Here is a 13,210-nt window from a genome sequence, read left to right as displayed (position 1 = left end):
ACTGATATATATGCACACATATATGCTATATACACACACTGACATTTTCTCATGAAGTGAGGTATGAGATGGGTGCTATGGGAGATACCTTCTGTGTGTCCGTTTCTTGAAAAATTCATTGTGCCCTGGTGAACCAAACAGGAATTAAGTTAATGATTGTTAATTGACTGTGGTGGGTTGCAGCCAGGACTTTAAAAATGTTTTGGCCAGTTAGATTTATGGTAACATTGAGTGTGGCGGGATGACTAGTAACAAGCTCAGTTTATACATGTGTTAGCTAGAGGCTTTAATAGGGACACTGAGTGTGACATAAGATGTTGTGTTAGCAAGTATAAATGGGTATTCCTGGGTCAAAGGATGACAATGGGCGAGTGTTGTAGGAACCCTAATTGCAAAGGTCGGTGACAGAGGAGAGACATGGCATAATTAGAAGCCATAGAGTTCCTAAAATTAGTAAGTATTTAGAAGGCGTGAAAATATGTGACAGTAGAGGGTGTAGACTAGGTATCTAATAAAGAGCTGTATAAATAGAAAGGTTCTTAGCAGCGTCCCTTCGGCCCCTAGCTGCAACTACTTTTATTCCTTTTTCTGTACCTCCGTTCATATTCTCTTTCTTCCTTCTTACTGTCCACCCTCTCCTAACAATTGTTTCATAGGGCAACTGCTTTGGGGCTATTCTGTAACGCCTTTCAAACCTTTTACTGTCAATTTCCGTTTCAGCTGCTGAATGGCCTTAGCTGCCCCAATGCTTGGCAAAATTATGCCAAAAATCTATACAAATCAAAACGAATAGAAAAGCATCAAGAGATGAGACAGTGGTGTGGTTTGATGATGAAAGTGTGATTTATGCCATACTTGGATAAACAGGGTGTCTGTGGTATGTTTGGATGAGGAAAAGTTCCAAAAGAAGAGGTGAGAAGAACAACCGTTTCCTTACATCACAGACAGAGGTAAACTGTAGGAGAGTGTATGGTAAGACGGTCAGATTTTGATCGGGGAAATGGGAGATTGAGTTTAGCAGTATGAAGCGTATGTAGATTAGGTTTTCATCAGAAACTGTTTATTGTGAAAATTTGTTTTTTTTTTTTTTTTTTTTAAGTAAGTGGGAAAAGTAGTATCCTGGCCTGAAAAAAACAATAAAAGCCTTTTTGCCTTTGAAATAGCGTTGGTCGTGGGGATACAGTGCTTAGGGTACATGTTGCAGAAGGTAATAACACCAAATGGCGAAATAATAAAACTTGTATTGATGAAAGAAAAACATGTATTACAATATGTAGTTGGAAATTAACTGATTTGGTGTAAAAAAAAAAAAAAAAAAAAAAAAAAAAAAAGGATGCATCATCGTATTCATAATTGTTCATGGATGAAGTGAAAAGAGAAGCTAGAGAAAGTATATTAGATGTGGGAGCAAATTTGTGAGAAACGAAATTGGTAGATGGTAAAGAGTTAAAAAGCTAGTGAAGGGAAACAACAGAAATCGGTGAAAAGAGTTTTGAAAGTGTCAGTGGGAAGAAACATTTGAAATGATTTTGAGCAAGAATAATTGGAATGGTGGACCAGTGATATTACTAATGAAAGCATTTGATTCTTCCAGGCATTTAGATGTAATCGTAAATGTAGCTAGAACAAATGTTGGTAGGATGAGGGAAGAGGCAAGTATAGAATAGGTAGAACGTGGATTTACCACTGTGTATAAAAAAGATTGGATGTATATGTATGAATGGATTGTAGAACCAATTCTTTTTCGAGGTACAGTGAGGAGTTAGACCGTGGATAGAAAGGCAGGGTAAACCTGTTGAGAGGTTTTGTTTGTGAAGTGCATCATCTATATTGTAAGAATGGCCAAAAGGGTAGAAAACGTGAAAACTTATAATAATGGTAAAAAGATTTACGTAGGGGAATAGATTGCATCTCGATTTGTTTGATGGAGTTTGGTCATTTAGAGAGAATGGACGGCAACAGGTTTGTAAAAACTGTGAATGATTGGAAAGAGCAGGAGTGGATGAAGTATAAAATTTACTGAAACGGTGAACTGTGCACCTGATGATTAGTAGACTGTGATGGTTGCAGGGAAGGTGGAAAATGGCATTGCTAAAAAAAACAGAATGACGACACTTTAAGAGCCACTCCCCTTTATTGAGAAAGTCATTTAATTGAGGAACTACACATCCATACCATTATATATATACATATATGTTATTTATATTTACATATTTAAAAGTCGTGTTTGTCTTACTGTGCATTACCAACATTTTTCCCGATTACTCGTCGATAGTGAACTGGAAGCATGTCCGAAGTAAATCGTTTTTTACTCACAATCAATACTTGATCCACGGAAAAGTTGCCAGAGAGACAAGTTTGTTTTATCCTAAATCGTCTGGTTCGGATTTCAGCGAATGTTCAAAGGCTTTGTAATTCAATGTGAATCTGACATTCTAAAAGTTTCCCGATACTAATTAGGTCACTTGTCAGTTCGGAATACCAAAGAATGCTGTGATCATTGGTTTTCCCGATTTTCCCTCGGCCCCTTTGATGCGCGTATCATCATCATCATCATCTGCTGCTGCTGCTGGCCCTGGGTTTCATGAGCAGCGTTGCGTTTATTCGTTTGTCCCTCGTTTTTAATGAAATGTTTTTCTTTTGCTTTTAATATAATGATATTGGAGGGGATATATGCATGTGTGTGTGTTTACATATATTGCACATTATCCATCACTGACTTTACTTTTTTCTACCTTCGTACATTTAGTGCATTTGTTATGCAATTCTTATAATAAACTTACAAAGTGAGTACGATTTACGTATTAGTGATGGCTGTACAAACACAAAAATTGCTCCAAACTTCTACAAGGTCCAAAACCCATCTCTATATATACGTATACATTTTTTGTAGCTTATGTGATTTCTACTTTTCTTACTTACGACGTTCCTTTGTTTGCTGAATCGTCACCTTATCTCGTACACTTAGTTTTTTTTTTTTCCTTCATAGTCCCGCCAACTCTTTTGGACTTCTCGCCATCCTTACTGCCCTTACTACTAAAGCAGTAACTTAGTCATATTAGGAACTTGTGTAGCTTGTGTGTTTTCGACTTTTCTTACTTACGATGTAACTTGTTTGCTGAATCGTCACCTTACCTCGTACACTTAATAGTTTTTTTTTCTCTCTCCATAGTCCCGCTTTTGTACTTCTCGTCATTCGTACTGCCCTTACTACTTCAGCAGTAACGTCCAGAGGCATTTTAGGAACTTGTTTTATCCCTTCAGTTAGCATATGTCCACAATTGAACCTTTCCAGTCCTCTCATCTTGGTCATTTACACTTGGGATAGAAGTACTTCTTCTTAGTATTGCCATTCATTGAACTTTAAATCTGACCTATTCTCGAACCTGCAAGGAAATTTGTTACTTTGTCTTAAATTACCAGAGGTGGCCCACCTGTACCGTCGTCTCGGAAGCCATGCAGTCCCTGGTTATGGTTGGAGTGAATAATACTGGTCTCCCTCTTCCATTGTCAGTAGGTTATCTTCTAAGAACAATGCATCCCGACTTTGAGAATACTTAATGATACATTTTCTTTTTTAGTCCTGTACAAATTCCATCCCATATTTTTTTTTATTTTGTTCTTTTGTAAAATATGTTTTGTGTTAGTCTTTTCCATTCTGGAAGTTGATTTCTAGTGTTAATAAGTTTGAATTTCAAGAAAATTCATATATAATATACATATATTTTAAGTGTTTTTCTTAATTTGATCTTTTTTTCTAATAACCGTATCTTTTCTTTCTACATTTCTTATTACCTAATTTAATTTCTTTCAATTGAACCCCATATTCTCTGGAAGCTTGGATTTCAAGCCAGTGGCCCCTTTGGTGGGCTATTTCCATATGAATAGTGTTCGTCTTCCGAATTTAAAAAATTAGTAGTTATATTTATAAGAAACTAATGGTGGCATTCTTCCCCTTATGTCCGATTTTATTAAAAAATAAAAAATAAATAAATTCTGGACAGCCGATAGTATGTCTTTCCTTCAGAGAACATAATCATGCCAGATCTTTTATTGCCAGTCTCTATGTTAGTCTCCCACTTCTCATACAGCATGTACAACCAACATGTAAATTTTTAAAGGGTTATAAAACAAATGTTCTAGTACTCATTTTATTACAAATTTTATATAAACAATTTGGCACTAATCTGTACAAATACAAATTTCACTTATCAGAAAATAACTTATTGTATATTTACATGTCTGAAGTCCTGTACAAGTCTAGTAACAGATCTTTCATACTATTTGAGTTGACATACACACACTTCATTCCATGTTCTTTGAAAAAACTTGATGGGCTTGACAGTACTTCAAATTCACCTTCCTTTGGGTTACAAGTTCAACATTATGCCACTTAAAATGAGTTGGTGAAATCTAGAAGGGATAAATCCTTTAATATAATTAAGAAGTGAACTTGTAGAGCATTTTCTTGAAAAAAATCCTTGAGTAGACCATTTACTTCGTCAAGAGTTTTTAATCATAGGCTACTTCAGTCCATTGCAGTGTCACCAGTTGCCTTTATCGGAATGAGGTTTCTACCATAATCAAATAATTCATGAATGGAATCATTCACACATTCATTTACACCCTGATGGGAATTTCTAGCTTTGTTTGATATTTGCTTAAAGCCTTGGTTTTAGATTTGCTTTTTAAATTTCATTTATCCTGCAATAAGTCTTCATAAGAAAATATTGGTCCATATATAAATATTTACACATATACATTTACCTAAAGTTTGTGCCAGATCAGGACCAGTGCAAGTTCTTGATATATATATTGTATTTTAAAAACTTGAAATAAAATGTTGCCAAGTGAATATCAAAATATACATATATTTATAAATAACTGGTTTCATACACTTAGGTAACAATAATTCACACTTATTTCTTGTTTAAATACACTTACTACAATTACTTGAGGAGAAAACCTTGCTTCACAATTGATGATCTGGTACCACCATAACAGCATAAACCACTTTGTTCACTAATCTTTTATACTGACTGTGCATAACTGGTAAACTTCGTGGTTATAAATTCATTACCCAGATTATGATTTAATCATTAATATGGATACATTAAACTGTGTGAAAAATTGTGTGCTTAGAGATATGTGATTTAAATATGGGTGCAAATGAAAAAGAGTACATTTTCAAGATTTGAAGTTGCTTTAGTTCTGGCTATGTCAGAATAAAAAGTAATAATTTTAACTAGGTATACTATTATTCATTCATACTCCAAAGTAGTAAAGATTCTCCACATTGTTGTATTTTACAGGTTCTACCTTCAGAGGATGGAAGAATAGACTACAAATATTGAATTTCATTACCAATGGGGGTGCATGCAGAAGATTATCACTGTACTAAAGGAAAAACTGATACGGTGCTATCAGGTGAATCCAGTTAGTGAGCAGTATATGCAAAATATTTGTTCATTAAATCCAGTTTGTTACAATGAAAGGTAAGCAGTACAGGAAATAGTATGTCTGGTGTGTGAAATATGATTGGTTCCTATATACGTAGTACAACATCAAATATATCAAGTGTGCACTTGAGGAGGAATAAAATACAAGGCAGTTTTGAAGCAGAGATGTGGCTAGTACTTAAGTCAGGGATGTCACAATGTGAATGGTACTGATGCTTTTCCTAACCATTGGACAATACTACAAGAAGAAATTTGTTGCTAGGCATGGATAATATTGCATTTGGTGTTAAAAATAATTTAACAAAGAAGTTAACAAACACCTGTGGACATGGTGTTGTAATGCTGGCCTTGCAGTACAATTTGGGTATTGGGAATCAAAATAACCATTGGCTACTTTCCATTGGCTGATATTCAAGGCCTTTCACTTGCGCACTGACTCGATTAAAGCAAGATCCACATATATTTCAGATATGCAAAAATTTGAACACTCCGTGTGGAAGTTTTCATTGTTTTTCAGTGAAATTTTAGCATTTCATGCTGACATGCTACAGTTTTACAAACTTGCTTGGAGGAGTGACCTCTCTGAACAAAGTTTCCTCAAACATTCGGAACTTTTATGAGATATGGATTTGTTTAGCTATACACTGCTGAGCAAAGCTAATCACTGTAGTCATGGTTACGTTACTTGGCATCTTATATAAAACAGTAATGGATCTAAATGCTGCAGCAGCTGAAATGTTTTTCATAGCAACACTGATTCAGTTGTTACTATTCAAGAAGCTTGTACTAGTGGTTTTGATTTAAATTGTTTCCTTGTTAGTTTTCAAGAAATTAAAATACTTTGCCCTTAACTATATGGCACTGGAAAAAGTTGCAGTTACCTGCAGTTTGGTGTCATGTTTCAGTCCACTCCAATAAGTGAGAGGGTAAGCTTCAGGTTTCTTCATTGTCAAGGAAGTTTGTATGGATGCCCACACAACTGACTATATGAAGAGCTAAGAGCATGTGGTTGATAACTCATGACTACCTTGAGTCATTAGAACACCCCAAACTATTAAGGTTAGAAGATTAGAAAGAGACGACTGCCACATAGACATTAACATACAAACTAGTTTTTTACTTCTCAAAGCAATGCATAGGAAGATGGTCAGATCTTTTTAGCTGCGATTTTATTATTATTCCAGTTGTTTGTACTAAAGGGATGTTGACTTGGACAAATCAAGTCCATGCTTTCCCATAGGTGTCTGATAATCTAACATGAAAGTGTTCCATTTTTCTCTGATACAATATTGGTTCTCAGGTGGGACAGTAAAGTTGACAGACTACTATACTCTAGTTCTGGTGCACTACAAAGTACTTAAACTCTTTCACTGCCTTCTCATGCATACACCCTCTTAAGATCCAAGTAATATGACACTGATGTAATATTACTTGTGTTTAAACAGTTTTCAGTGCCCCTTGTGCGCTCATTGAGGTCAACTCTTTCTGGCAATAATACTTGCGGTTGGTCACTGCTGGCTTGCTAGGGGAACAGGTCTTAGTACTTGTGGTCAGTACTCTGTAAAAAAAACACTCAAAGTGTACAATAGGAATGGAAAACTGTAAAATTCAGTTCATTAATTTTCATCATGGTATCTTAAGGGCTTAAGCTCCCCTCATGTCCACATGCAAAAGGGAGGCAGTTGGTTTTTTTAGAAACAGTTCTGCAACTTTACTGAACTGATCTCCACATAGGAGCAAGGCACTGGATTTTTAGTATTGGACTGTGCAAAATCACTCTTAGAATCCAAAGCCAGAGATAGAAGCCTCAACAGTGCCAATTTTTGCAAACTCACAATCTGTAATTACCAATTATGTTCCAAATCTTTGGTGCCCATTTCTTGTGTTGTCCCTTAGGATCCTCTTAGATTATTTGAATTACTAAATTATTGCTAGTGTTACTGCTTGCAGTTGGCTAAAGCATTTCTCTCAAATAGAGTAGCCAAATTATGAGATTTCATGAATTCTGCCTTTAAATTCATCAAGCTAAAGAGGTGCTTTAGAGTACTCTTATATCAGTCAGATACTATCTAGTTAAAGAATAGTGCTGACGAGACTGTCAGTCATTAAAGTACACTGCTACTTTCAAGTTCCGAGCTAAGGAAAAATGTGTAAGGCTTCACACTACCAAGATGGCTACATTTGAATAGAAGAAGACCTTTTTTGGAATGATAAACTTAAAGACTGTAACAGACAGAGTACTCTAATATAGTACTGTAATGGTACTGTCCCCATTAAATTACAGCAGAAGAATATTTCATATTCATGTTGGGTGCTGATAATTTCCCTTAAGGTTCTGGGTTGGTGATAATCGATTTTAAGGATAAACTTTAGTATTTTGTTTCCAAAGACTGCAGGTTCAGATCCAAAGAGCTTATCCAGAAATGCAGAAGCAAATGTCCAATTCATACATTTGGTTTATCCAGTCAACCTCAAAAAGCCTATCTTTGACTGGAATGGTGAGTAGTAGTACATCTACTATAGAAGCCTCCCAAGAAATGGCAGGTGTTCCCACCTGCATGCATTCTACTTAAGGTTGCCAAGAACTCTTCTTAAGGTCGGTTAGTCAAAATTGCTGCAGCTGTGCCTGCTAATGTTTAAATCCTCTGAAAATATACACAGGCATTACTGTAATTAGTCAGGTAAAGCCCTGAACTAGTGCAGGCATTACCATAACCTAAGATGTGTCAAGCTCTGCGGCGTCTTGATACTTGCTGGATAGTGACTGCTACAATTAATTTGTAAACGAACTAAAAGGATAAATCTAGTTCTCTTGAGAATCATTTGAAGACTGCCTCTTCAATGAAGAGAAACTTTGTCAGCCAAAAATTGTATGTCACTTCAAACTCACATTAGGTAAGAGAGAGTGCACTAAGAAGGCCCCATTCATCAATCAAAGAGAGCAAATGTGGATGCACATTGACAAAGTAGTTATGGGTTCTCCTCTAGGTGTGCGCTCTTTTGCCAGCTTTTTTGTGGGAGTGTTCTTTTCTGTGTCTGATATGGCACTGAAGTGCAGATTCAGACTTCTTTACAACAAGTGTTAAGGATGCTTCACTTTTCTATGGTGACAGAAAACTTGACAAGAATTCTCTTACACCCTGCCTTCAGTAGCACTTTGGCTTCAAAAGCAGCTGAGGGGGCTGACTGCAAACCCAGGATGAGTTTTTGTCCCTGGTGTGTGCCAGTCATGTCTGATCTGCACTGAGTTTGCTGTGTGTTTAATGGTTAAACATTTTGAAATGGTTGACAGTCTCAGCAGTGGATGAGCAGTACAATACTGTTTGGAATTATGTTTCCAGTAAAGTTGAGTGAAGTCTCATACTTTACTTCCTTTAGCAGTGCAGTTGCTGTTGGCTTGCCTCCATATGCATTCTGTGAAGTGAAACATTATCTCAGTTAAACTGAAATGTCAGTGTCTTGTAAGTGCAGGGGGCATCTCGGTCCCTGCTTTCCTGAATAGGAAGATGTGTTGAATCTGTTTTCATTCTCTAGAGAACTTTGGTGGTCTGTTGTCAAAATTCTCATTTCTTAGAGTGGTGATGGTATAATTTCCACCACTTACTGAACAAAGAATGGTGTTTGTTCTCTTTAACTTCTTTGAGTTGTCACGTATAGCATTTCATATTCTTCTCCTCCTTCTTCACTTGGTTGCAGTATCTCACTGGCAGAGTGGTTTTTCCTGTCCGCTGTTTCTCTGGTCACCAGTCTACCGAGATTCATCGGACATGGTTAGGGATCATCAGAGCTACCCCTTATCAATGGTAAAACCTGATTTGCAGACTGGGGAAGCTAATATTGAATGGGCTTGTAGACCCGTAACTGGGGCCCTCCAGGCAGATGCCACAGAAATGTCAAACAAAGGCTGACCACGAGGGCCAACCTCTGATACTTACAGGGGCCCCTCCAACACCATAGCAGACGTTCTTTCACAAACCTCTATCAACGCCATTCAGATCAGGGTATCATATACCGAAGTAGCATCAGCGCAAAAGGATGAAGTGAACCTGCAGTGACTTCGGCCCACCCTGACTTGAAGTGAACTTGCATATACTTTGGCAGGAAAACCCCACCCTGACATGGAGTGGCCTAGCCATCAACAAGAGATGACCATTGCCTGCAAAGCAAGTACCGGATGCCCTCCCCCACACTTACTGTTGGGGTTGAGAAAGAGCTTTCAACCTTGCACTGACAGCGAAATGCCAAGATGGGAGGTGGAAAAAAAAATTGCTATGGCTCTTACTGGGTCCAAGAACCTCTCCCTCATGCAGCATAATGTGTCAACAGCAGAAGGACGCTACAAACAGTCCCTGGCAATACCAGCAGACATTTTTCAAGACCCAACACACCCAACCACCCCCTCCGACATTGTAGAGCATTAACACAAATAATGCCAGTGAAAATGACATATGGCACACCCAGAAAAACTTGGTCTTCAAGCGAGAAATGCATTCATCAGAGTAGACGCCCATTGGCTGCCCCTTCTCCCGCTTACTTGGGCCCCCACAAAATCTTTTGGTATTAAAGAGAAAAAGCCAACCAAATGTCAGTGGATGGAAGAACGACCTGGCTTTATCGATTGACAGGCTTCACCTAGCATACCTGCCAGAAGTGAGGACTCTGACCCAAGTTTCCTCTTGGGGGGGTGGAGTACTGCAGGCCCTTTACTGGTGCCCTCCAGACAGATGCCACCACAAATGTCAAACTAGACTGACCACGAGGGCTGACCTCTGACATGTGGTTGCCAGAAATCCAGACCAGGAGGGACAAGTTGCAGAGACAATGTTTATTATGTTGTCTCATCAGACACAGTTTATTATGCATAAAAAAGTTGCAGCTTTCAAGCTATATCAGTAGCATATTGTCTTCCTTTGGCATATTTATGGAAATAGTCATTTTTTCATGGGTGAGTAAACAAACTTCCTTCCAGAGATATGTAGTCTACTTGTTCTCAATTTTCCGCTTGTGATTGTTAATGACAATTCCAGTCTTGATTAATAAAATAGTATATAACCTGGTCGCTGTATATCACTCACCTCGCTGCCTGTACAGGCCATGCAAACTGCTTGCTGAGCGAGTTGCTCAAACCTCTCTAAATACAACCACAAAGAGTTGCAGTGAGAGGGAGGACACCTTGTGCACTGAGCATAAAGTTTGAACAGCTATTACTCAATGTTAGCCTCAAAGCCCACAGAGATGAGACAGGAGCAGACCCCTGGGTTTAACCTGGATGGCACTATGGTTCCAACTGTTAGGGAAAGTCGATCAACGCCAGTGACTGTGGGCCCCTACCCTCCCCCAAGAGGGAGAGTGCATGGAAAAAGCATGCCAAGACTTAACCCACTCAGAGGTTAAATGGGAGCAGACCCTAAGTATGGATGGCACCACAGTGCTGACCCTACTTTGGGAAGACTGATTGCCGCTCGTGACTCTACTCCCTGCTCTCCTCCAAGGGGGAGAGCACATGGAAAATGCCAATCTAATTTCACTATCTTGTTTCTGCCTCCGTAGGATAAAAGATTGCGGTTGAGGTAAGGTAGACGAAGATGAAAAAGTGCTGATGGCTCCCTTACTCTTCCTTCTGCCGGTCCTTTTCTCCATGCACCACAAGCCTGCTCTAGTCAGGAACAACAGACTAAGTCACACCCATCGGAAGAACTTCATTAAGAAGACTACTGCAACTGGAAAGCCATTTTCCAACTAGTAAGCCTTTTTCTAATGCAGCAGTATTCCATAATGCCACATCACAGACACCTGAAAAGTTAATATATTATTGGTAAATAAATTTAAGAGAATGACACAGCTGCTGATGTACCACTCGTCAGAAACTGCTTTGTTTCAGGAAAAAACAATTGCAAGGTCATACTGGTTTTTTGAAAAATATTTGTCTCACAAATCAAGAAACTACAAAAAGCGCAAAAGCACTGAAAAACCGATAGCACTTTGTCACAAAAACAAATAAGCCCTTTGGATTGATAAATCTGAAGAATCACGCAAAGGAAACCGCCCGCTTATGTACAAAAAAAAGCAGGAGACTGGAGCATGGGAACTAGTATCCAATTTCCACTTACAACACATGCGTGTTTGGGTGGCAGATACTTAAGATAGTGCAGAATTATGAGTAGTTCTTACAGAGTTCATTGAAAATCCATACAGAGTTAATGTCTAAGTTTAGAAAGGAACAGCAGCGCCCCATATTTGTGGTATACATTACTAAGAGCGACCCATCCTCTTTCTTTTGTAATAGTCCATTGGTATTTTCAATTTTCTGTAGTATTTTCCTCACCTTGGAAGGTAAAGTAGTCAATTTATAAACTATGGTTTGTATTTGTCAATGTGGAAACTTCATTTATACAAAATTCTTAGATTATGATTAAATCTGACAAAATGAGATTATCATTAACAACTTTTCTAAAGCACTGAATTTAACATGTTAGATTTATTTTAAATCAAGAAAATAAGTAATTGAAAATTATTATGACAATTGCCAGGCACTGGGACCCTTAGGGAGCCCTTTACTGAATATTTCATAACTTAAAATACCAAAACTGATGGACGGTCATTTATTAATATGTTGGGAAAGCAGGTTAACATTTCTGGTCAAACTATGAAACCCACAACCTCAGAACAGGGTTAGTAACAATAATTTAAGACTTTCGTTGCACTGGTCCTGACAGTGTAGGTTGAGTTACCTTTCTAACCCAGTACTGGCCATAATTTCTTTGGTTAACTCCTAAAACCAGTAGTGGATTAAAACCTTGTAAAACCCTGTACTAAATTTAATAAACCACTTATGGTTTTAGCACCGTGTCATAGGTAAATCCACACTTGGCAATAGTTTCCTAGTACCCACACAACTAATGAATAAAAAAATCTAGTTTAAAATTAATAAAAATGTGACTACTACAGCACCTGCAAGAGTAGCCGATAAAATGACATCTATGAAAATTTCTCAAGAGGGCAAATTCATTAATTTTAACATGACTGAGATAATTTAAAACAATTTGTCCCAAGACAGGTCAATATTATTTTCTCCCTAGTCGGGTAAATGTTAGAGAGAAATAGCATTTTAACATGAATTATTAACACCATCATAACTCCCACAGGAATCCAGCACTCAGCCATCCACCATTACAGTCATCCTTAACCAATCCAGCTAGGAAACTACTGCCAGGCTTCCACACAAAAGTTACTTAGAAATAACGTCTTACATTATATACCAAGGTAGAGGGAGAGATACACGCACACACTCTACACCCAGTATTGGTTCTTCCTGAGCATTGGATTGGTGGTTCGAGGCTGGTGCTTCTCATAGACGCCCCAATCTGACTGTGCAGTATCTACACCATACGGATATCCAGCCAAGTGAGGATCATATGGTGGCTCTCTTGGAGAGGCGTCTGAACACAGAGGTGTCACCTTCAGGCCAAAAGCACCAAGTTTGGGAAATAAAGGAGTGAAAAAAATAAATTAGTGAAAGAAAGTTTCAAAACATAAAAAAGCAACATAGTATAAAATAAAACTAGCAAAATAGTACTTTGAAAATCAATATTACGTATAATTTTATAACCTGCATACTGATGTTTTTGAAATTAAATACAGGTTTTTTTTTTCCAAGGAAGCGATATCTTTCATTACTTCCTAATTAATTGAGTGTATACTAGACTAGATTCAGTCCTAGGCAGTTAAAATATGAAAAGTTTCCTTGCGTT

At 37.8% G+C, this 13,210-nt stretch overlaps 1 protein-coding gene across 1 annotated transcript in view; it reads right to left on the bottom strand.

The window, feature by feature from the left end:
• Positions 1-4,137: 4,137 nt before the first annotated feature.
• LOC135216639 (chondroitin sulfate proteoglycan 4-like) overlaps positions 4,138-13,210 on the bottom strand; it is a 413,166-nt gene continuing 404,093 nt past the window's right edge. The window contains 1 exon segment of the mRNA XM_064252023.1: positions 4,138-12,917. Coding sequence (XP_064108093.1) covers positions 12,750-12,917 — 168 coding nt within the window. The 3' untranslated portion in view covers positions 4,138-12,749.

The sequence above is a fragment of the Macrobrachium nipponense genome, chromosome 6 (assembly GCF_015104395.2).
Source record: "Macrobrachium nipponense isolate FS-2020 chromosome 6, ASM1510439v2, whole genome shotgun sequence".
Taxonomy (NCBI): domain Eukaryota; kingdom Metazoa; phylum Arthropoda; class Malacostraca; order Decapoda; family Palaemonidae; genus Macrobrachium; species Macrobrachium nipponense.
The sequence above is the reverse complement of the archived record's forward strand: the minus strand, read 5'-3'. Positions and strand labels throughout refer to the sequence as shown.